The 21,548-nt window shown below is 37.4% G+C and overlaps 1 protein-coding gene across 1 annotated transcript in view; it reads right to left on the bottom strand.

Annotated features, from left to right (window-relative positions):
- Positions 1-16,245, bottom strand: part of RFTN2 (raftlin family member 2) — a 65,521-nt gene extending 49,276 nt beyond the window's left edge. The window contains exon 1 of the mRNA XM_077885656.1: positions 16,107-16,245. Coding sequence (XP_077741782.1) covers positions 16,107-16,245 — 139 coding nt within the window. The remainder of the gene's footprint in view (positions 1-16,106) is intronic.
- Positions 16,246-21,548: the final 5,303 nt, after the last annotated feature.

Below are 21,548 nucleotides of genomic sequence, written 5' to 3'. Positions count from 1 at the left end.
CCAGAACTTGATTTCTTTTCCTGCTCCCTGTGCCTGGTTAATCACTTCTTCCTCTGTGCTGTGGATTCTCCTAGTTCCCTTTCAGACTTTATTATAGTTACGTGTTTCTATGTTTGTCTTTGCTGTTAGAGAATTCTAGTCTAACAGGAATCAGGAATAAGGAACCTACCTTATTTCTCTTTCTATGCCCTGCATTTTCCTGGGTTATTATGTTAAGCTGGAAATACTGTTCATAAAGGGAACTATGAGGTGAAATTATTGCATAAAGGAGGGCAAGCCATCAAGGTGAGCTAAAGGAAACCACAAAAGTTAGCTAGTAAATTCGGGAACAAATGGATAGGTTATCTAGGACTTGCTAGAGAGAGACACAACAGGCAAAGAACACACAAGCAGTGTTGTGGAATTGTTACTCTTTTGATTATAAAAGTGAAGGTGGTCAAGAACCTAGTAAGAATCCAACCTGGTAGAGTTAAAAGTCATATTCACTTGAGAAGGCTCTAGCTTCAGGCCCCATTCTATATTCCTCATGTTATTAACACTGCAATGAGAAAACCACATAGAAAATGAGATGAAAAGGAATGAGAGGTGGAGTTACGTTGAGTGTAATTAGCTCCATCTTGAGTGAAATCTGGAGACATTTGGGAGAGGATAATTTCACATATAAAGAATGAGACTGCAGGCTTGGAGACCTTCTCCATCCTGCTGGTCTTGCTTCCCCTTACTGACGTGCTTGGAGTCACTGTTTGGTCCCATGTTGTCTCACCTAGTCTACTCTGGCATCCCTGCTTGGAAGGAAACTCCAGAAACCAAGAACTGAGGATTGGGAAAAGCCCTTTCTCCTGGAGCTGGAGCGCTGGGTTAGAGTGCAGAGCAATTTAGGCAGCCAGTGTTCTCCTTGTTGTCGATGATCTTGCCACCATCCCAGAGTGGAGTGGTGCAGCAGCCAACATCTAAAAGGTACTCAATGAATTCAAAAGGCACTTAAGTTGTTAGTAAATATAGAATATTTGAAAATATTTCAATTATTCTGTAGTTTCGCCAGATGCTCAGCAGTGAGCAATATTAGTGATTAATATTATTTGATTATTTTAGTTCCATACTACCACTATGTTATATGCTTATAATCATCTGTATATAAGGTGGTGATGGTTGCACAACAACGTGTATGTAGTATATGCCACTAACTGTACCCCTAAAAATGGTGAAGATGGTACATTTCATGTTTATTTTACCACAATAAAAAAAATAAAAAAGGTTCTATGTCAAAATAAAAAAGGTTCTATGTCAAAGATAATATATATGTACATATTAAAATTTACTTTCTGCTTCTGAATTTGACTATGTTAGATAATTCATACAAGTAGCATCATATATTGCAGTTGACCCTGGAACAATTTGGGAGTCATGCAGACAAAAACCTGCATATAACTTTTGACTCCCTAAAAAAACTTTTTTTTTTTTAATTTTTATTTATTTATGATAGTCACACAGAGAGAGAGAGGCAGAGACATAGGCAGAGGGAGAAGCAGGCTCCATGCACCAGGAGCCCAACGTGGGATTCGATCCCAGGTCTCCAGGATCGCGCCCTGGGCCAAAGGCAAGCGCCAAACCGCTACGCCACCCAGGGATCCCTCCCTAAAAAAACTTAACTACTAATAGCCTACCATCAACTGGAAGCCATACCAATTACATAGTTGATTAACACATATTTTGACTGTTATGTGTATTGTATACTGTATTCTTACAATAAAATGAGCTACAGAAAATATTTTGAAAAAATCATAGGGAAGAGAAATACATGTACAGTACTATACTATATTTGTAAAAAAAAAAAAATCTGCATATAAGTAGACCTGTGCAGTTCAAACCTGTGTTGTTCTTGGGTCAACTTGTCTTTTTGTGACTCGCTTATTTCATTTAATGTCCTCATGATTCATCCATCTTGTAGCATGTAACAGGATTTCCCCCTTTATTTTTAAAAAAAGATTTTATTCATTTATTCATGGAGACACAGAGAGAGATACAGACATACAGACAGACAGAGACAGAGACAGAGAGAGAGGCAGAGAGACACAGACAGAGGGAGAAGCAGGCTCCATGCAGGGAGCCCAACGTGGGACTTGACCCCAGATCTCCAGGATCACACCCCGGGCCCAAGGCAGTGCTAAACCACTAAGCCACCAGGGATGCCGGATTTCCTTTCTTTTTAAGACTGAATAAGATTCCATTGTATGCATATACCACATTTTGTTTATCCATTCATCCATCAGTGGATATCTGAGTTGATTCTACTTCTTGGCTATTGTGAATACTGCTGCTATGAATGTGGATGTGCTAATATCTCTATAAGATCCTGCTTTAAAAAAAAAGATCCTGCTTTTATATATATTTGGATATACACATACAAGTGCGATTGCTGAATTATATGGTAATTCTATTTTTAATTATTTGAAGAATGGCCATACTGTTTTCTGTAGTGTTTTCATCATTTTACATTCCCATCAACAGTGTACAAGTGTTCCAATTTCTCTACATCCTTGACAACTCTTGTTTTTTGTAGCTTTTTTTAAAAAGTAGCCATCCTAAGTGGGTATGAGGTGATATTTCATTGTGGTTTTGATTTGCATTTCCCTAATGATTAATGATGTTGAACATCATATGCTCATTGGCCATTTGTGTATCATTTTTGGAGAAATGCCTATTCAAGTCCTTTGCCCATTTTTAAATTCGGTTATTTTTATTGTTAAGTTGTAGGAGTTCTTTATATATTCTGGATATATATTTACTCTCAGTTCATAGACTGACTTTCCACTCTTTGATGTACAAAATTTTTTAAAAAAATATTTTATTTATTTATTCATGAGAGACAGAGAGAGAGAGAGAGGGAGAGAGAGAGAGAGACACAGAGACATAGGCAAAGGGAGAAGCAGACTCCATGAAGGGAGCCTGATGTGGGACTCAATCCTGGTACTCTTGAGATCGCACCCTGAGCCGAAGCCAGATGCTCAACCACTGAGCCATCCAGGCATCTCTGATGTACAGAAGTTTTTAAGTTTGATGTAGTCCCATTACCTATTTTTGCTTTTGTTGCCTATGCTTTTCATATCATTGCTGAAAAATCTTTGCCAAATCCAACGTCATGAAGGTTCTCCCCATGTTTTCTTCTAGTTTTATAGCTTTACGTCTTACATTTAGGTTAAAGATTTTTTTTACAGTACAATGGCACTAGTTTATTATTTTTTTAAAGATTTTATTTATTCATGAGAAACACACAGAAAGAGAGAGGCAGAGACACAGGCAGAGCCACCCAGGCATCCCTAGTTTTATTCGTTTAAAAAGGTATGCTATGCCTTCTTCCTCAAAACAATCCCAGAAAAATTAAAAAACTTGATTTTTCTAGGATACCATTCTAAGATGATTATCTTAGCAAAATATATTGTAAAACAAAACTTAAAAATTCGTGAAAGTGTAAGAAATTTAAAGTTTATGAAACTGACAAAAGTGAAACACAAGTATGTAGATTATAGCTGATAATTTAAAAAATACATGTGTGGAAATAAGCATTTCATTTTTATGAAAGCATGTCTTTATAAGTTATAAAATTCAATACAAGAATAAGGCATGTGCCTTGGCTTGGAAATCTCTCCTGGCATTTTAACTACTACTGTTGGCCAGATGATAATTATAGTGGATGTTAAGACAGGTGTGAAGTTGGTTGTTTTTCCATATGGCATGACTAGACAGTGCTTGAAGTTTCAGTCAACAGATCATTCAAGAATCACTCAAACTACAAGTCCTGGTTCCCTTGTTGTTGCCTGAAAACTTGCCATTGATAATCTTTGGCAATATCAAAGAAGCCCCAGTCTTGTACTTGCAGAATGGGAGTAAGGTACTTTAGAGAAAAGCCCAGCACTCTTTTAAGTAATGTGGCATTTCCAATACTCCTGACCGCCCAGAGGAAAAAAATATATGGAAAAAAGGGGACACACAGACTCTGAGTCTGAAAATGATTTTGAAAAATTGGGGCCTGAGTGCAAAGATGTTTTAGGGATTTGTTTATTGCACTTAGTTTTCCTTTCTTAAAGTATGTAGGAGAGAGATAGTAGGAATAATTGATGTTTAAAAATGTCTAAGGACACCTGGGTGGCTCAGAGGTTAAGCGCCGGCCTTTGGCTCAGGGCGTGATCCCAGAGTCCTGGAATTGAGTCCCACATCGGGCTCCCTGCATGGAGCCTGCTTCTCCCTCCGTCTGTGTCTCTGCCTGTCTCTCTCTCTGTGTCTCTCATAAATAAATAAATAAAAATCTTTAAAAAAATGTCTAAAAGGCTTTTACCATTGGTAAAAATTGAATTACTAAGTGAGAAAGTAGTAAGTTATAGTTTAATTCATACATTTTTTTCTCTCTCTTAGTGGTACATAAGTAATGGTGTGTTTTATAGTAAACAATGTTTTGGAGTCAGTGAAAAATGATAATTATATAGCAAAGAAGTAGTTGCAAATACATTGGCTAAGAGAATGAGGATTTGAAGAACTCTTGGTTTGGTGGTATAATGATCGAAAAAGAAATTGAACAGGGATAAATTCTTAGTTCTTTTCATAGTTCAAGATACAGAATGAGAGAAATCTGATTTAATATACATTCATTTGGTGGGGAAAGGAGGAAAGTCTAGAGACTTTAGCTGACCACAGATTAATTATAAGTCAGCAGTTAATCTAATGTGATCATTGTCATCTGAAAGACAAAAGCCTCCATAGAAAGGCAGCTCACTGAATTGTGCTGAACAGACCAACATTGGTATACTTCCTGTTTATTTTCCTTCCCTTACACATTTATCACCATCTAAATAATAACCAGAATATATTATATAGTCACCCAGTTGTACTTTTTTTAAAGATTTATTTATTTAGGGACTCCTGGGTGGCCCAATGGTTGAGCATCTGCCTTCGGCTCAGGGTGTGATCCTGGCGTCCCACATCGGGTTCCCTGCAGGGAGCCTGCTTCTCACTCTGCCTGTGTCTCTGCCTCTCTCTCTCTGTCTTTCATGAATAAATAAATAAATAACATATTTTTAAAAAATTTTATTTATTTATTTGAGAGAGAGAGAGTGAGCTCATGCCTGTGGGCATATGCCCTGAGTAGGTGGTGGGGGGAGGGGAAGAGGGAGAGAATCCTCAAGCAGACTCCCCCCTGAGCCTGGACCCCAAACTGGGACTTGATTCCTTGACCCGTGAGATCATGACCTGGGCCAAAATCAAGAGTTGGAGGCCCAACTGACTGAATCACCCAGGCGTCCCTCATCTTGTTTTCTTATTTAATATCTGCCTCTGTGACCAAAATGAAAGCTCTATGAATGCAGGAAGATATTCATATTTTCTTCACTGCTATTCCTTTATACCTATAACAGTGCCTGCCACATTGATTCTCAGTTAATATTTGTTGAATTAATAAGTGGATTGTGTTCAATTTAAGGGCCCAAGCTGGCATATATTTAAAAAAAAAAGCATTCAGGATAGTGAGTGGTCTGAAGGTCCTTAACGGGTGTTCTGCAACCATGTACTAAATAAAGGAAGAACGGGATACCATCCCGATATATGTGAAGGGCTGTCACACAAAAGAAGTGGCAAGTGTGACACTGAATAGTGAAGGAAACAGGTACATAAAGGAGTATCACCCAAGCCACAGGTGGCAGGGAAGAATAATAGGACTCTGACATGTTCAGTTCTTTAAATATGTGTTAGTAGAGATATATGGCAAGGAGCAAGGACACAATGAGAGTAGCAAGGGAGATAGATGATATTAGAGGAAATAAAATGAATTATAAAACTAGATAAAAATAACTATAAAAACGTTACAGTCTGGGGTCACTTAATGGGCTCTCTACACTTCATTGTCCCAAGTTGATAATGATAATGAACTCATTCCCCCCATTCTCTTGTTTCAGAATGTGGGTTTTGAAGGCAGAGTTATGTAACCTGTTAAAACCAATCACCAAGAAGATAACTATAACAGAATAACACTGGTGCTTAAGGGGGTTCCTGTTTAGGTGGAGAATGTATTTCTAAGGAACACCTTGTTATCTGTAGATGTCAATAGAATAAATCCAGCTTTTCAGGTCAACTCCACATCCTCTTGCACTTTCACTAAAGTTATTGTCTTGAGTCTCAAAGCAAAAGAAATGTTAAATGCACTACACACTCTCACACACACACAGCAGTTTTGGGAAGAATTACAAACTGAGAAATCTAGAAAAGTTGAGTCTCAGACTCAAATGCCCAAAGACACCAGGCTGAGAAAATGAAGAGAGGACCTCTTTTGAAGGAGGCTGTGAGACCTGGCAAAGACTCAGAACCTTATCCGAAAGAGAGCAGCTCTTGGTTAGGGCTGTGATATAAGCATGTGGGCCTGATTGTTATTGGATCTCCTAATTTTTAAGAAGACCTCGAAGTCCAGATTCTTATGTAATATTTGCCAATTTAAAAAAGTGACAGGTAATTCACGTATTTTATATTTATTTATTTATTTATTTATTTTTTAATTCAAGTATTTTAACACTGTACACACCAAGTGAGATCTATCTGAAGGCTGAATATGGCCCATTATCTCCTTGGTTTACAACTTCTGCTTAGGTCACGCCAGGGGCTCTGCTGACCAGAGCCTGTCAGGTTCAGGCCACCTAGGTCATGTAAGTGTTCAGCATCCTAGGACACAGAAAAAGTGATCCAATTCTACCTCATTAGTGGGAAAAGGAGAGGATGGTGATAGAAGGTCTGCGGTGCACACTTTTAACAAATTGTCCTTTTTCTCCGACATTGGGACTTGCTTTAAACATGACATGTTTAAAAAAGTAAACCCAGGAGCAAAAAGAGGAAAAATAAATCCAGGAATTTTTTTGAGAACTTCCCTTCATGTAATTCCCTCAATTCTTACTAATGTTTTAAACTTTGCTGAAAGGAGACTAGAAGCTTGATTCAGCTGAGAGATGTAAGGAAGGGGAGAGCTGTGCACACAGAATGAGGACTTTTCATCAGTACTGACCAGAGTGAGTAATTAGCTCTCCACAACAGGGTTGGTGTTTGAGGCCAAGCCTTTGATTTGATGTCCTTATACTGGGGCAGTAATTATCAGAGGCTCAATTACTTTTTTTTTTTTTTAGGGTTTTATGTTTAAGTAATCTCTACACTCAGCATTCAGGCTTGAACTCACAGCCCTAAGATCAAGAGTCACATGCTCTACTGACTGAGCCAGCCAGGTACCCAGTGGCTCTATTACTTTTTAAACCAGAAATTCAGGGGGAGGTGGTAGTGGTTTTGGCTAGAATCTAAATAAATAGCACAGGCGGTTAGCAGCAGCTGCAAGCAATCTATCTTCCTCCTCTTAGCTCCCTAGCCACCATGAGTCCTTTCTCAGCTCAGCTTTTTGGGAGAAGAAACAAATGGTGCTGCTCACAGCATTATTGGGTGTGGTTGGTACTGTTAAATTGATGCTACATTGTTTGTAAATGCTTTATTATATCTTACCAGATTGTTATAATTTAGTGATGAAAGAAAGTGTTTCGTAATTGCTTTGAAAACTGTACACATGCAAAGTGGATATTTATGGTTAAAACTGAAATACGCTGAAGGTCAAGAAACATCCTATCTTTTATCCTCACAGTTTCTAAAATAAAATGTCAATAGACGTTTTAATGCTCATTTGCTTAAAAGCTTCTCAAAGATCAAATTTTAGAAATAGAAAAATTCATCGTCCAGTATAAAGCTAAGAACTTGCTCAATGCCAAAAGCTCTGCTCTGATGATGTAACTCTATGAAAATTGTCCAAGACATATATATGTTCTTTCCACCAATTTACTTCTGAAGATTGGTACGTGTTTTTGAAATATTTATGAAACATTGTTTCCTCAGATAAACATACAATGCATAAACACTGGCAAGTACATTTACCATATTTTCAAAAGGGAATACTGTCAATCTCCATATTTTTTTTAGCAATTACAGTAAAAAATAGTAAGTAACATATACCAAGTACCTAGTTTATGCCAGGCACTATGCGAAATGCTTTACACACCTAATCTTAATTAATACTTAAAACACTCCATAAGGTAGATATTATCATTATTCTCAGATGAGGGAACTCAGGGAGAGAGAGATTTGGTAACTTGCCCAAGTTGCTAGGAAGTGGTGAGGATGTGATTAAACCAGATCCCACAGCCATACATTTTAGTGCCTACAAGAAAGTAAAACTTCTTTGATGTGGGTCATGTTAAGAATTTGTGAAAATTCAGTCATGGGCTAGGATAAAGCTTTGGACTATAATAAATTGTTAAGCAATTTAATCTATGGATATTAAAAGGAACATTTGGTCTACTCTACTTATCAAAATACTTGAAATTATTTAGCAATATGAACTGCCACATGAGCAATATCCAAATTATGTAATCTTTTATGTTTCCAATGAGAGCTGCCATTTTTGTAGTCACTCATTAATGTTATTTAATTGAAGTAATATAACTAAATTTAAATATGCTAATACTCTATTGAACTACATGGTTTATTATTATAGGCAGATATATAAAAGATCGAATTATGACCACTTCAGAGTCCTGCAGCCTCATGTTTCACTGCTGTCTCCTTCACATGCTATTCTCAATCCATTGTTTTATTTGTGGTCCCTGGACAGACCATGGAATTTTCTCTCATTTCCCCATCTTTCAGCCTTGTTTGTCTTACCTACACTTCCCACTTAATCTTTTAAAATTTTTTGAGTAGGGGTTGAAATGTAACATACAAAAAATATAAACAAAATATACTTAACACTGCCAACACTTCGGTAACCACCATCCATTCAAAAATTAGAACATGGTGGGCACTCCAGAAGCTTCCCATTTTGCTTTTTTCCAATCACAATTCCCTCTCCCCTCTGTACTATCTTGAATTTTATGGCCATCATTTCCTTTCTCTTCTTTTTAGTTTACTAAAAAGAATGCAGCCCAAGAATGCAGCCTTGAACATTATAGTTCAATTTTGCCTATTTTTTGTTTTATATAAATGGAATTATATGGCATAACTTCTGTGTCTGTCTTTTTTTTTAAAGATTTTTATTTTTTAATTGAAATAAAAATTCAATTTAAATAACATACAGTATAACACCCAGCGTTCATCTCATTGTGTTAAAGATTTTTTTATTTTTATTTTTTTCAAGTGATCTCTATACCCAGCGTGGGGCTTAAACTCAACCTTGAGATCAAGAGTCACATGCTCTATGGACTGAGCTAGCCAGGCACCCCCTGTGTCTGTCTTCTTTTACTCAACATTATGCCTGTGATATTTGCCTTGTGTAGCTTGTATAGTTGTTTCTTCATTTTCATTGCAGTTATAATCGAGGTTGGCAAAGGACTGCCTATGGCTTATTTTGTAACGTATGGTATGTTGGTACTACAATGGCAGAGCTGAGTAATTGTGATGAAGATCATGCGTCTTGCAAAGCCTGAAATATTTACTATCTGGCCCCTTACAGAAAGTTTGCTGACTTTTGCAGTATAGTGTTCCATTGTGTAAATATACAACAATTTATTTTTCTGATCTCTTGTTCTTGGATTTCTGTGTTGTTCCTGCTTTTGGGTTATTATAAATAGCACTTTCTGAACATTCTTGTATATGCCTCATGGTACACATGTGTACACATTTACATTGGGTATATCTTCAGCTAACCAGATAATACCAAAGCATTTTTCCCCCCAAAATGGTTGTACCATGGGCACTTGGTTGGCTCAGTCAGTTAAGCGTCTGCCTTTGGCTCAAGTCATGATCCTAGGGTCATAGGACTGAGCCCTGCATCAGGCTCCCTGGGCAGCAGGAGAGACTGCTTTTCCCTCTCCCTCTACTCCTCTCCCTGCTCATGATTTCTCTATTTCTTTGTCTCTCGGATAAATAAATAAAATCTTGGAACGCCTGCGTGGCATTCAGCAGTTGGGTGTCTGCCTTCAGCTCAGGGTGTGATCCTGGAGTCCCGGGATCGAGTCCCACATCGGGCTCCCTGCATGGAGCCTGCTTCTCCTTCTGCCTGTGTCTCTGCCTCTCTCTCTGTGTCTCTCATGAAAAAAAAAAGTAAAATCTTTAAAAAATTAAATAAATAAAATCTTTGAAAACAAAACCCAAAATGGTTGTGCCAGTTTACTAACATGTGGTATTAGTAGTCTTTTAAAATTTTAGCCGTTTTGGATGATTTGTAGTGATATCTCACTGTGGTTTTAACATGCATTTTTCTGGTTACTAATAAGGTTAGTAACAGTTTCATATACCCATTGGCCATTTGGATTAACTATTTTGTGAAGTGCCTGTCCAAATTCCTCGTGCATTTGAGCCCAGAACTGGGGGAGCCGCCCCACAGGCAGTCAGGGTTGTGACCTTACACGCCCTCCCGCTGGGTCAGCTACATGGGTTACAGTAAGAGGTCCGGGGCTGAGGCAGGTGTCCTGGGGGCTACGTGGCATCATTGGCCATTCCTCCCGCTGGAGAGTCCCTGCTTTGAGTGACACCCACTATCCCCTTTCTGGGCCTGTGGAGCCCGTGGGCTGATGCCCAATAAAGGCAGTCGGTGAGGCAAAAAAAAAAAAAAAAAATTGGGTTGTTTGGTTTTTCCTTACAAAAGGAAAGTTGCAGTTGTATTTTCTCTATTCTGGTTACAAACCTTTGTCTAAGTCCCACTCACCCTTTACATCTCAGATGAGATGACCTTTCTTTTAAGGAATCTTTCTGGATCCCACCAATCAGGTAGAAGTGTTCTTTTTTTCTGCCTCTATAACCCTCGTACTTCTAGCATCGCCTGCATCATAGTGTATAATGTACACACTCTAATTGAGTGTTTATCAGTGTCCCTCAGTAGGATGCTCACTAGGGTGCAGGTTCATAAAGAGCAGGGACTAAGCTTTATTTACCTTTGTATCCTAGCTCTTAGCTCAGTAGGTACTTAATAAATATTAGTTCAATGGATGAGTAAATGTCCACCTAGATATAAGAAGTATTAGGTGGAGTAGAAAATATAAGTTACATTGTCAATATAAATGCATGTGTGTTTTCTCTCAACATCAGTGTTCAAGTGGATCAACTGTAAGCCTTAGCAGAGGTTCTCTTCTCTCCCAATTCAGACTGGGATCTTTTTCTTCCACAATAGTCTGGATTTGTGAGGTCTTATTGTTCTAAACCAAATATCTCACCATTTCAAACATAATGAAACTCCTCATGTAGGTTTTACCACCTGGTTGGAATTTTGGCAAGGCACTATGACCTGAATAAATTTAGTCATTTTAGACTGTTTGAGGAAATGCTCATGAACTTATTAGACTCGCATACAGAAAATTGAATTGGACCCACCCTTCTTTTCTCCCTCCCTCCTTCCTTTCCTTCCTTCCTTCATTTCTTCTCCCCTCTTCTATCCTTCCCTCATTTCTGAGCCTTTATTCACTTCTTGTTGATTCTTTCATGCATTCTCTTCAGTGCTGCATCTTCATTCTTCTTAAAACTTCTCTGTCATTTAAAATTACTGATCACTTCTTCCTTTTTGAAACCCTCCCTTTCCTTGGGTTCTTTGATGCTATATAGTCCTGAATGTCTTCATTCTCTGTAATTTTTGTTGAATTGTCCTCAATATGGCTAAATATGCCTGAGAACCGAGCTCGATATGCTTATGCTCTTCCTACATTTCCTCTTTTTAAGACGTTACTTATTTCGATTCCTCCTGGAAATCATCATCTCCAGCCAGGTATCTATAAGAGTCTCTACCAAGCTGTCCATCTCAAATGCAACATGCCTGTGTTGGAACTGCTTTTTCCCGACACACGGACTCTGTTCAGGATGCCTCTCCTACTGTAAGAGGCATCATTATTTCCACTGTTACTCAGACTCAGTTACACACTTACTCAGAAGCAGGAAGTCATCCTGGATTCCTCATTCTTTCTGTCCCTTCATATCCAGCCAGTCACAATCTGGTAAATTATTTCTTCATAATGTCTTATATTTGCCCCTTGCATCCCATCCTACTGCTGCCCCCACATGTATGTCCTCATTGTCGACTTGTAGCCTTGACCACTACAAGAGGCCTTCTAAATAAATGTCCTCACTTCTATCTCTTTCCACTCAGTCTCACATTAATCTTCTAAAAATACTTCTCTGGATCTATTGACTATTCATTCCAAAGCCTTTATGGCTACTTAATTCCCATAGAACCAAGGAATCTTTCCTTAGCCAGGTCACAGCATTTCTTTTTTTTTTTTTCTTTAAATTTTTATTTATTTATGATAGTCTCACGGAGAGAGAGAGAGAGGCAGAGACATAGGCCGAGGGAGAAGCAGGCTCCATGCACCAGGAGCTCGACGTGGGATTCGATCCCGGGTCTCCAGGATCGCGCCCTGGGCCAAAGGCAAGCGCCAAACCGCTGCGCCACCCAGGGATCCCTAGCATTTCATACTCCATTTATTTCCAACCTTATTTTTCCCTTTCTCTAATAAAACCCCCCCTTAGCTCACTGCTCTAGTCATTAGTCCTTGAATATGCCTCAACCTCTTAACCTTTTTTCTGACTGTCTAAGCCCTATTTGTTCTTCAGGGTCAGTTAAAGTCCTAGTTTGAGTTTCAACTGATCCTATTCAAAATTGATTTTTCCTTTTTCTGATACCACTTTATCTTGTACTGTAATTTTTCATCCATTAATTCAACAAAACTTATTGTCCATTGTTCATGTGCCAAGCACTGTGCTAAAAGGTAGATATGATATAGTTTCTGACCTTGAGGAGCTCATGGTCTTGTCTAGTTTGTCTAGTTTGTCTAGTTTGACCATTTAGAATATAAAATACTTGAGGGCAGAAACCATCTAGTTTGTCTAGTTTGTCTAGTTTGACCATTTAGAATATAAAATACTTGAGGGCAGAAACCGTCTTATTTCTTTTTATATTTCCAGTACTTATCAGCCTATCCTCATATGTCATATGTATTGATTGCTGTTAACAGTGGTGATTAAAAAAAAAAACAGTAAGAGTTTATTTTAATAATAAGGAAGCAAGTCAGAGGCCAGCAAAATTTACTTAATATATTTTACATAATTTTACTAGAAATTCAAAGCTACCATCTGTCCTTCTGTTGGTTTTTTTGTATTGTAAAAAACTCTTTTAATCTTAAAGCTGTTTGTGCTTTAAAAATCCTTAAGGCAATTATTATTCAGATTGTTTTCTGGGATTTAAGGATGAAACTAACACATTTGGATCATTTACAGAGTTTAACTATTCGTTAAGAAATTCTGTAACATGCTCCTTATACACTCACACACTCTCATAAATACACATTCATATACAATAATCCAGAAAACTTGTCACAAAGATTGTACCAAAATCTCACTAGTCTCACTTGGTAGACCTGGCGTAAAGCCAGGAGGGATAATAATAGTTAACTTTTATTAAGTGGATTATCTTGTATTATCCTCTTTAATCCTCAAAACAACTCCATTATGTAAGCACCATCAGAACCCTTCTTTTTCAGATGGGGAAACTGAGGTATAGTAACGTTTATAAACCTGCCAGAGTTAGAAAGAGCCTAGATTCAGAATCCAGGAACTTTGATACCAGAGTCTTTTGTGCTTAACGACTATGCTATTATTTCTCCCATGGAGATGTAAATAATGGTTCAAAATCCTCCTGCCCACCCCTCCAAAAAAAGTGTGGGGAAGCAGAGAGGGAGAGAGAGAGAGGAAGAGATACGGAGAGAGAGGGAAAGAGAGAGAAAGAAAAGCGAGTGAGAGAGAGTGAGGGAGAGAGAGGGGGAGAAACAGAGAATGGAACTGAATGGGAAATAAATTGTCCAGGATAATCAGCCATCCTAACATAGGGCACTGGAAATTTCAGAGTCTCCTCCTCTTGCCCCACTGAGACTTTACTCTCTGTCTCATGTCCTCTGTTTGGAAAAAAACGGAGGAAAACAAGGTAAGAGACAGGCTCATCATGAGCACACACAGCTGTCACCAGACCATTTTGTTTCCTGAAAGGTTGCTCACAGTGGCCTCTGAGAAGCAGGAGGTGCCACTATTCTGTACTTACAGCAATCCCAGGACGGAATTGCCAGTGCTCAACAGAAGGCTGGCATGTTTTACCCTACTCCCCCACACCCTCTAAATCATTCCTCTATACACTGGAGTGGCAGGTGGAGGTCAGAGACAACAGAATAAAGAAAGGTGGTCTGGGCAATTGGAGTGATAGAGAATCTTGGCTTCTGAGGCAAAGGCAAAGACAAAACCAAAACATAACAACAAAAATGTGGAATAATTGGACAGAAAGGGGCACCAGGAGACTAGGCGCTTCTACCAAATAGGAACCAGGTGCAACTTTAAAACATGTGCCTGCTTTCTATGCTAACATTTGCAATCTATGCCCATACTTACACTTCATAGCGTGACACTCTATGACCTCCTCCAAACACCTAGAGTGGAGGTATCGATTATACTCCTTTCACAGAGAGAAGTGCTTCTTCTTGCTAACAAAATCAAAATGACTTCTGAAGAAAGCTGTAGATGTTTCTGATTCAAGCATGACTGCATGTATACATATTCATTTGAGATTGTTAACATGGTTAGAAAGAAATTAATGAGAAAAAAATGTCAAGTTATTTTAAGCCCTATGATCCTATGGTGGGTTGTGCAGAAATTCTTAAAGTGCAGATCAAAATGGCTCTGGCCTAAAGTTTATGAGTAGACAAGGTTTCAAGTTTAAGGAAAGTGTGTGTTTGTGTCCTATGGATTACAGAAACTTGTCCTAAAAATAATTGATAAGAACAATCAATGAAGAAAACATAGCACCACATCACAAGTATTTCTCAAGTGATGGTTTTTGAAAAATGATAGAAAAAATTCACATGATTGGTTAGTTCTCTGATTATCACTATTATCTTAATCCACTTTTAACTTTCAGAATTAAAAAGAAAATTAAGAATATTGACATTTTTTCCCCTTTGGTAGCCTTAGCCTTAGATAAAAATAGAAATGTGAATATGTTAAAACTATATGTACAGATTTTATGCATGTCTCTGGAAGGGAGTTTGCTTGCTGGCTAGCTCAATTTTTGACAAAGAAAAATGGGCTGCTCTTGCTTCTAGCACAAAGATGCACTGTTCACAGAACAAACCAAAAAATGGAGAATTTGTGTTTAAGTTGAAAAGAAAATAATATCCAACGTGATAATTCATTTAGTATAAACTTTCTATTAACTGATAAAATGTGTACCTTATTAGAATAAAAAGTGTAACTTTGTAATAAGAACTTAGAATACTAATATCTGGAAGTTCTAACAGCAAGTAAGACATTCTGAATTTTATTTCAGTACCCCATAATTAAAGACATTGTTCTGCTTTTTAAAAACTAGGTTTTATCCATGTAGTTGTATACTCTAAAGTTTCCAAAAGAAGTGAGGCAAAGTATTTGTGAGTTTGAGCTGCCTCTGTTCCTTCCACAGGATTGCCATCTGGGCTTGTTTATTTGTGTTTCCAACTTTCTGGAACAGGGAGTTTCTCTGTTAGGCACGGGGCACCAAGCAAAGGAAGTGTCTTACAGAAGAGTATCTTTTTTTTTTTCTTTTCTTTTTTCTCTATTTTCAAACTTCAAGTTTAACTTGGTCAAAAATATCAAATGACTAGCACAATCACAAAATTTTACATAGTTGGAAACCTCAGAATTATCTTAGCAAATACTCTTCCCCATGATGCAAATCATATACCCTACATGCTACCTTCTTGTGACTTTCAGATCTTTTTCAAGACCCAAACTGTCATTAAGGCTATAGCTATTTGGCTGGGAAATCAAACATATTTGTCTATCCTTTTAAAAATAAAAATGAAAGAAATAATTCCAAGCAGTTTTTCTAATTTTATAAAATACATGAGCCATATTACAAAAAATCAAGCAAGCAAACCGAAAATCTTTCAAAATATAATTAAGAAACAAAGCATTATTGTTAGATTTACACAATCTGATTGTGAAGAATAGTTTAAAAATTCACAAGCAACACTTAAAAAAAACTAATGCATTCTCTTTGAAAGATTTCATTTAGCAAATAAAATAGAAGCAAAAATTACCTTGTAAAGTAAAATCCAGCAATACATATTCGTAAGCAAATTCTGTCTTTGTTTCCACTTGCGGTCTCTTCAGGGTAGAAAATATTTTTCCAGGGCTGCTATCATCAGGGTCTTCTAGCTTTCTAAGTCCGCACCCCATGGCAAAATCTGTAAGGAATTAAATTGCAGGATAGGGGAGGGAGAGCAGCAAATTCTGTTGTTTAAGCTGAAAAAAGAAAGTTACAGACTTAACTGCTTTGATTTTTTCAGCTAAACCATAGGTAGTCAAAAAGAAAACATTTGAGTCCAAAGAAAGGAGCTGAAGACTTTTTCTATCCATTTTTCTGTAAAGTCGTTGAACCCATGATGATTAAGCTACAGCTCTAGGAGGCTGGGCTTGATCTTAGGAGAAACATGCAAGCTGCTACAACTTAGCGGAGAATTTCCATGCCACGTCAATTTACAGCCAGCCCCCTACCAGAGTTCTGTCGCTCCGGGCACCAACAGTGCTTTGTCTGTCCCTGTTGGCTGGATGATAAAAGAGGTGTCCAAAAACGGAAATAAAAGGCAAAAGTGCAACTCGGATGGAATTATCCACAAATAGAGGATATATTCAGGCATAGTGGCATGCAATTCTTTTTCTGTTTTCTCTTTTCCCTCTTTCCTGTGCCCACCCCCTCCTTCCTCTCTGCTATTACCAGAAAAGCAAAAGGAGGGAGGAAGGGAGAGAGAAAGAGAAAGAATGAGAGAGAGAGAAGGAATGAAAAAAAATGGATTCTCAACACGGTTGGAAACAAGAATCATTTCCAGAAAGGAAGTCAGCTTTAGGAGGAAATTGCTCCTGGAGTCTAAAAGGAGAAAAGTAAAGTGTGTGTGTGTGTGTGTGTGTGTGTGTTTTAAACAAACACTTTAGTCTTTAGGTACTACTTTTGAGGATTTCTTTTCACAGGAAGACTCTCTTTGCTGGAAACATCATAGACTAATAAAACCACCAAATAATAAAAAATTCATACTAAAATATTTTAATAAAAAGATTTTATTTATTGCAAAGGAAGACAGTTATATGAATAATTAGTTTCCCCAACATCCTTAAAGTTCAAAGTACTCCACAATTAGAAGGCTTATGAGAGTTAACTATTAACACTTTCACAGGTCCCAAAGTATCCTTAATTAAAAAAAAAGCAACAAAACTGACAATTTGATTCATTCAGTAAATTGCCATTTACCTGAAGTCAAGAACAATTTATAATGGACCAGTTATAATGTGTGTTTACTGCATTTTACCACATAGAGCTCAGGTAGTATGGTGCACTCATCAAAACTGAGTCCTGGAATCAGACTGCCTGGCTTCAAATCCTGCTTCTAGTGCCTACCACAGACGTGATCCTGGGCAAGTTACTTGACCTCTTCAAGTTTCAGTTTCCTCCCCAACAAAATGGAGTTAATAATAGTACTTACTTCATGGGTTTGTTATGAAGCTGAATGAGATAATCTTCTCTCTTATCTTAACACTATGCTTGGCTAATAGCACAAAATAAATTTGTTAATGTGCCTCCATTATAAAACAGGGTTGAGAATAGTAATAGGGAGGAAGTGGTTCTGCTACCACTCCCATTATTTACAAAATAAACCTGATCACATTTCAGATTCTAGGGAACATAAGCCTATAAAGATTTTTCAATCATATTGAAGAGTGCATATGAAAACTCTCAAAAGGGGGGATGGGTTAGTTTGTAGATCTCTATGACCCCTTGTCTCTTCTTCTGCATACTTATCTTTAAATACTATACTTCTTGGGAGTGATTTTATTTATTTATTTATTAAAGATTTATTTATTTATTCATGAGAGACACACAGAGAGAGAGAGAGAGAGAGAGAGGCAGAGACACAGGTGGAGGGAGAAGCAGCCTCCATGCAGGGAGCCCGTCGTGGGACTCAACCTCAGGTCTCCAGGATCACACCCTGGGCTGAAGGTAGCGCTAAACTGCTGAGCCACCCTGGCTGCCTGGGAGTTATTTTAACAGAAGAAAATTCCACAGTCCTTCATTCTCATGGATGAGCATGGTTGATGGTAAGCAATTTCAATTTGGCTAAAAAGACAGCAGATTCTCACCAGTGTGACTCATTTCAGTGCTTTCGTGTCTGTCATTTTTCATGTCCTCTTGTATGGTGGGCTGTGAGCTCCTGGGTAGTGGAAATGGCATATATGAAATTCACTAGTCCCTGTTGCAGTACCTGGAAGATGACTTATTATGTCCTCATTGTATTTACTAAGTACCTGCTTTATTTCAGGCACTGAACTAGACACTGGTTGGGGACACAAGATGACTAAACATGGCTTCTGTCCTAAAAACACCTCATGGTTTAATGGAGAAGACACACTTATAAACAGACAATTTCAATATGATTCCACAGCTGAGGAGATAGAAATATGCATAGGATGCTACAGAAACCCAAGAAGGGGCTTCAACTCAGCTTGGAGGATGAAATCTGAGCTGTCTTGAAGGATGACTATCCATAAAATAGATACAGGTGGGGAGCATGTGCTAGGGAAAGAGAAAAGCTTGAGCAAGGTCACAGTATCATGAACACTATGGCATGAACTTGAAAGAGCATGAAGTAGTTGTAAATTGCTAGAACATAAAATTTGATATTTTCTTTTACTAGGCGGTAAGAGAGGCAAGAGCTAAGTTGCAATGGGTCTTATATACCACACAAAAGGCATTTGGAATTTATTTGTAGGCACAAAGGAGAAGTAAATTATCAAATGGAAAAATCAGAGGAGTAGTTTGAAGTAGGCAAGTAACAACACTTTGTATGTTTGATGAATCACTATTGCTGCTTTGAGGAAAATGGTTTTAATGGGAGCAAGAATGGAGGGAGGCCCGCTCAGCAGAGTATTGCAGTAGTCCATGTAGCTGATGACTTAAGAAAAGAATGAATATGGTACATCATTATGCCCTTAAATATACTTCTTAATCTTTAGTAAAAGGAACTATAAAAAAAGGAACTATAGTTCCTTCATAATTGAACTATCACTTTCATTTTTCCTTCCAAAATCCAACAAAATAAAATTTTATTTGACACATCATTATCACCCAGAGTCCATTGTTTACAACATGGCTCACTCTTGGTGTTGTCCATTCTATGGGTTTTGACAAATATATGACATGTATCCACCATTGCACTACCATACAGAATAGTTTCACTATCCTAAAAATCTGGGCTCCTGCTATCCATCCCACTCTAACTTCCTGTTTAACTCTGATGCATCTGGCAATTGTAATATAAAGGTTAAAATATAGATCGAAGTCAGTTTCTCCTACCCTGATATCCAAATTTCACAACCACATTTGTCTCCATGGATCATTTTTTACCATCATGTTTCCCCTGGCTTGTCATATATTGAGCACTTGTAGTAAATAGGATAAATTTTTGGAATAAATGTTTTCTATCATTGATCATCTTTTCCATATGGAATGACATGTTTGCTGACAATTCTAGATTTCAGGGGCAGCTTTCAGTTCTGTATTGCAAATAGGGTTTCCCCAAGTGCAGGCTCTTATTGGCTGTATTTGATGAAGATATATTATCAATTCTTGTCTGTGTCCTAGTAAGGGCTCACTTAGTCTTTGAATGAATGAATAAACTTTATGAAAACATTCTCCATAACTGGTAGCAAGATATTCTCATAATTACTACTCAAATTTGGATCAACTAAGTTCACTAAAGTCTGAAAGCTTCTAAGAAATAATTATGTATCATCCAATTGTATCATCCAATCATCCAATAATTATGAATCATCCAAAATTATGACTCATCCAATTCCAATTATGTATCATCCAATTCCCTACAAAGTTTTTGCATAATAGTAACTTTTAAATTCAATCTATTTTATGTGACCCTGATCCAAAGAGGTAAATTCAACAATAATTCAAGTACTTTTTATGGAGCAGTGACTACATATGTAGGGCACACGTGGACACAAAGATGAAAAGCCAGTTTATCTTCTCCAGAATTCACAAGCTAGCAGGCCGACGCTGAGTTTTAACTAATGCACTGTTAGTTTCTTAATGCAGTCAAATTTCCTAAGTAACTAATGACATACTGAAATCACTATTTAAAAAAGGCTTTCTTTAATGATTAGAAACGTCACACTAATACATATAGTCACATATATTAAGATTTTATTTTGACTTTTTATTTTGTTCTATAGTCTGTCTTCTCAACATTACATATTTAAAATTTTTTAATGGCTGTATAATCTTGCAATGTCCCACAGTTCATAATATTATTCTTTTAAAAATTTACTGAATATTTTAAAAAAGGATTTTATTTATTTGTGAGAGAGAGTAGGAGCAGGGAGAGGGATGGAAAGAAAGAGAAGGAGACTCCCCACTGAGCTGGGAGGCCCAACCAGCCTGATGGGGGGGGGCTCCATCTAGGACCCTGGGATCATGATCTGAATCAAAGTCAGATGCTTAACTGAGTCACCTAAGTGTTCCTTATTGAATATTCTTAACTATTCTTCTAGATCAGTTTTCAATGTAAGGCAGAGCCCTCTGATTTCAAAGAAGTGCCAGTTTTGGTGAAGAGAGGGGGCTTTGATCATGAGGGGAGACCAAGCAGGCAGGGTTCTGGGTCTACCATATACCACTCTTTTTCAAACAGAGTAGTTTAGCCTTCATCAGTTTCATCAATTTCATATACCCATAAGAAACAATTAAACCCCCATAATTTTCAGAAAAGGATGCCATTTGCATTATCAATAAACTATGTAGTTTCCAGACATAAGTCTATTGAATATAAATAAGCCAGACTTGTATGTATAAAATTATAAAACTATTAAAAAAAATAAAATAAAATAAAATTATAAAACTATTGAACAGCATTAAAGGAGGCAGGTAAATGGAGAGAGATACATGATACATAGTCCTTTTTAGGAATACTTAATATTGTAATTATCTCTCTAGTTAGCCCTTGACACCTGTTGTTGACTATAGATTTAATGCATTGGTGACCTAAGCCCAAACAAGTTTTTTTGTATGGAATCTCTCAAGTTGATTTTAATATTTATGTGGAAGATAAAAAGACCAAGAATGTCTAAGACTTTCTTTTTCTTCCTTTCCCTCTTCCTTTCCTTTTCTTTCTTTCTTTCTCTTTCTTTCTTTCTTTCTTTCTTTCTTTCTTTCTTTCTTTCTTTCTTTCTTTCTTTCTTTCTTCTTTCTTTCTTTCTTTCTTTCTTCTTTCTTTCTTCTTTCTTTCTTTCTTTCTTTTTCTTTCTTTTCTTTCTTTCTTCTTTCTTTCTTTCTTTCTCTCTTTCTCTCTTTCTCTTTTTCTCCTTCCTTCCTTCCTTTCCCTTCTCTTTCTTTCTTTTTCTTTCTTCTTTCTCTTTCTTTCTTTCTTTCTTTCTTTCTTTCTTTCTTTCTTTCTTTCTTTCTTTCTCTTTCTTCCTTCCCTTCC

The sequence above is a fragment of the Canis aureus genome, chromosome 36 (assembly GCF_053574225.1).
Source record: "Canis aureus isolate CA01 chromosome 36, VMU_Caureus_v.1.0, whole genome shotgun sequence".
NCBI classification, from domain to species: Eukaryota; Metazoa; Chordata; class Mammalia; order Carnivora; family Canidae; genus Canis; species Canis aureus.
This window is presented reverse-complemented; position numbering and strand designations above follow the sequence as displayed.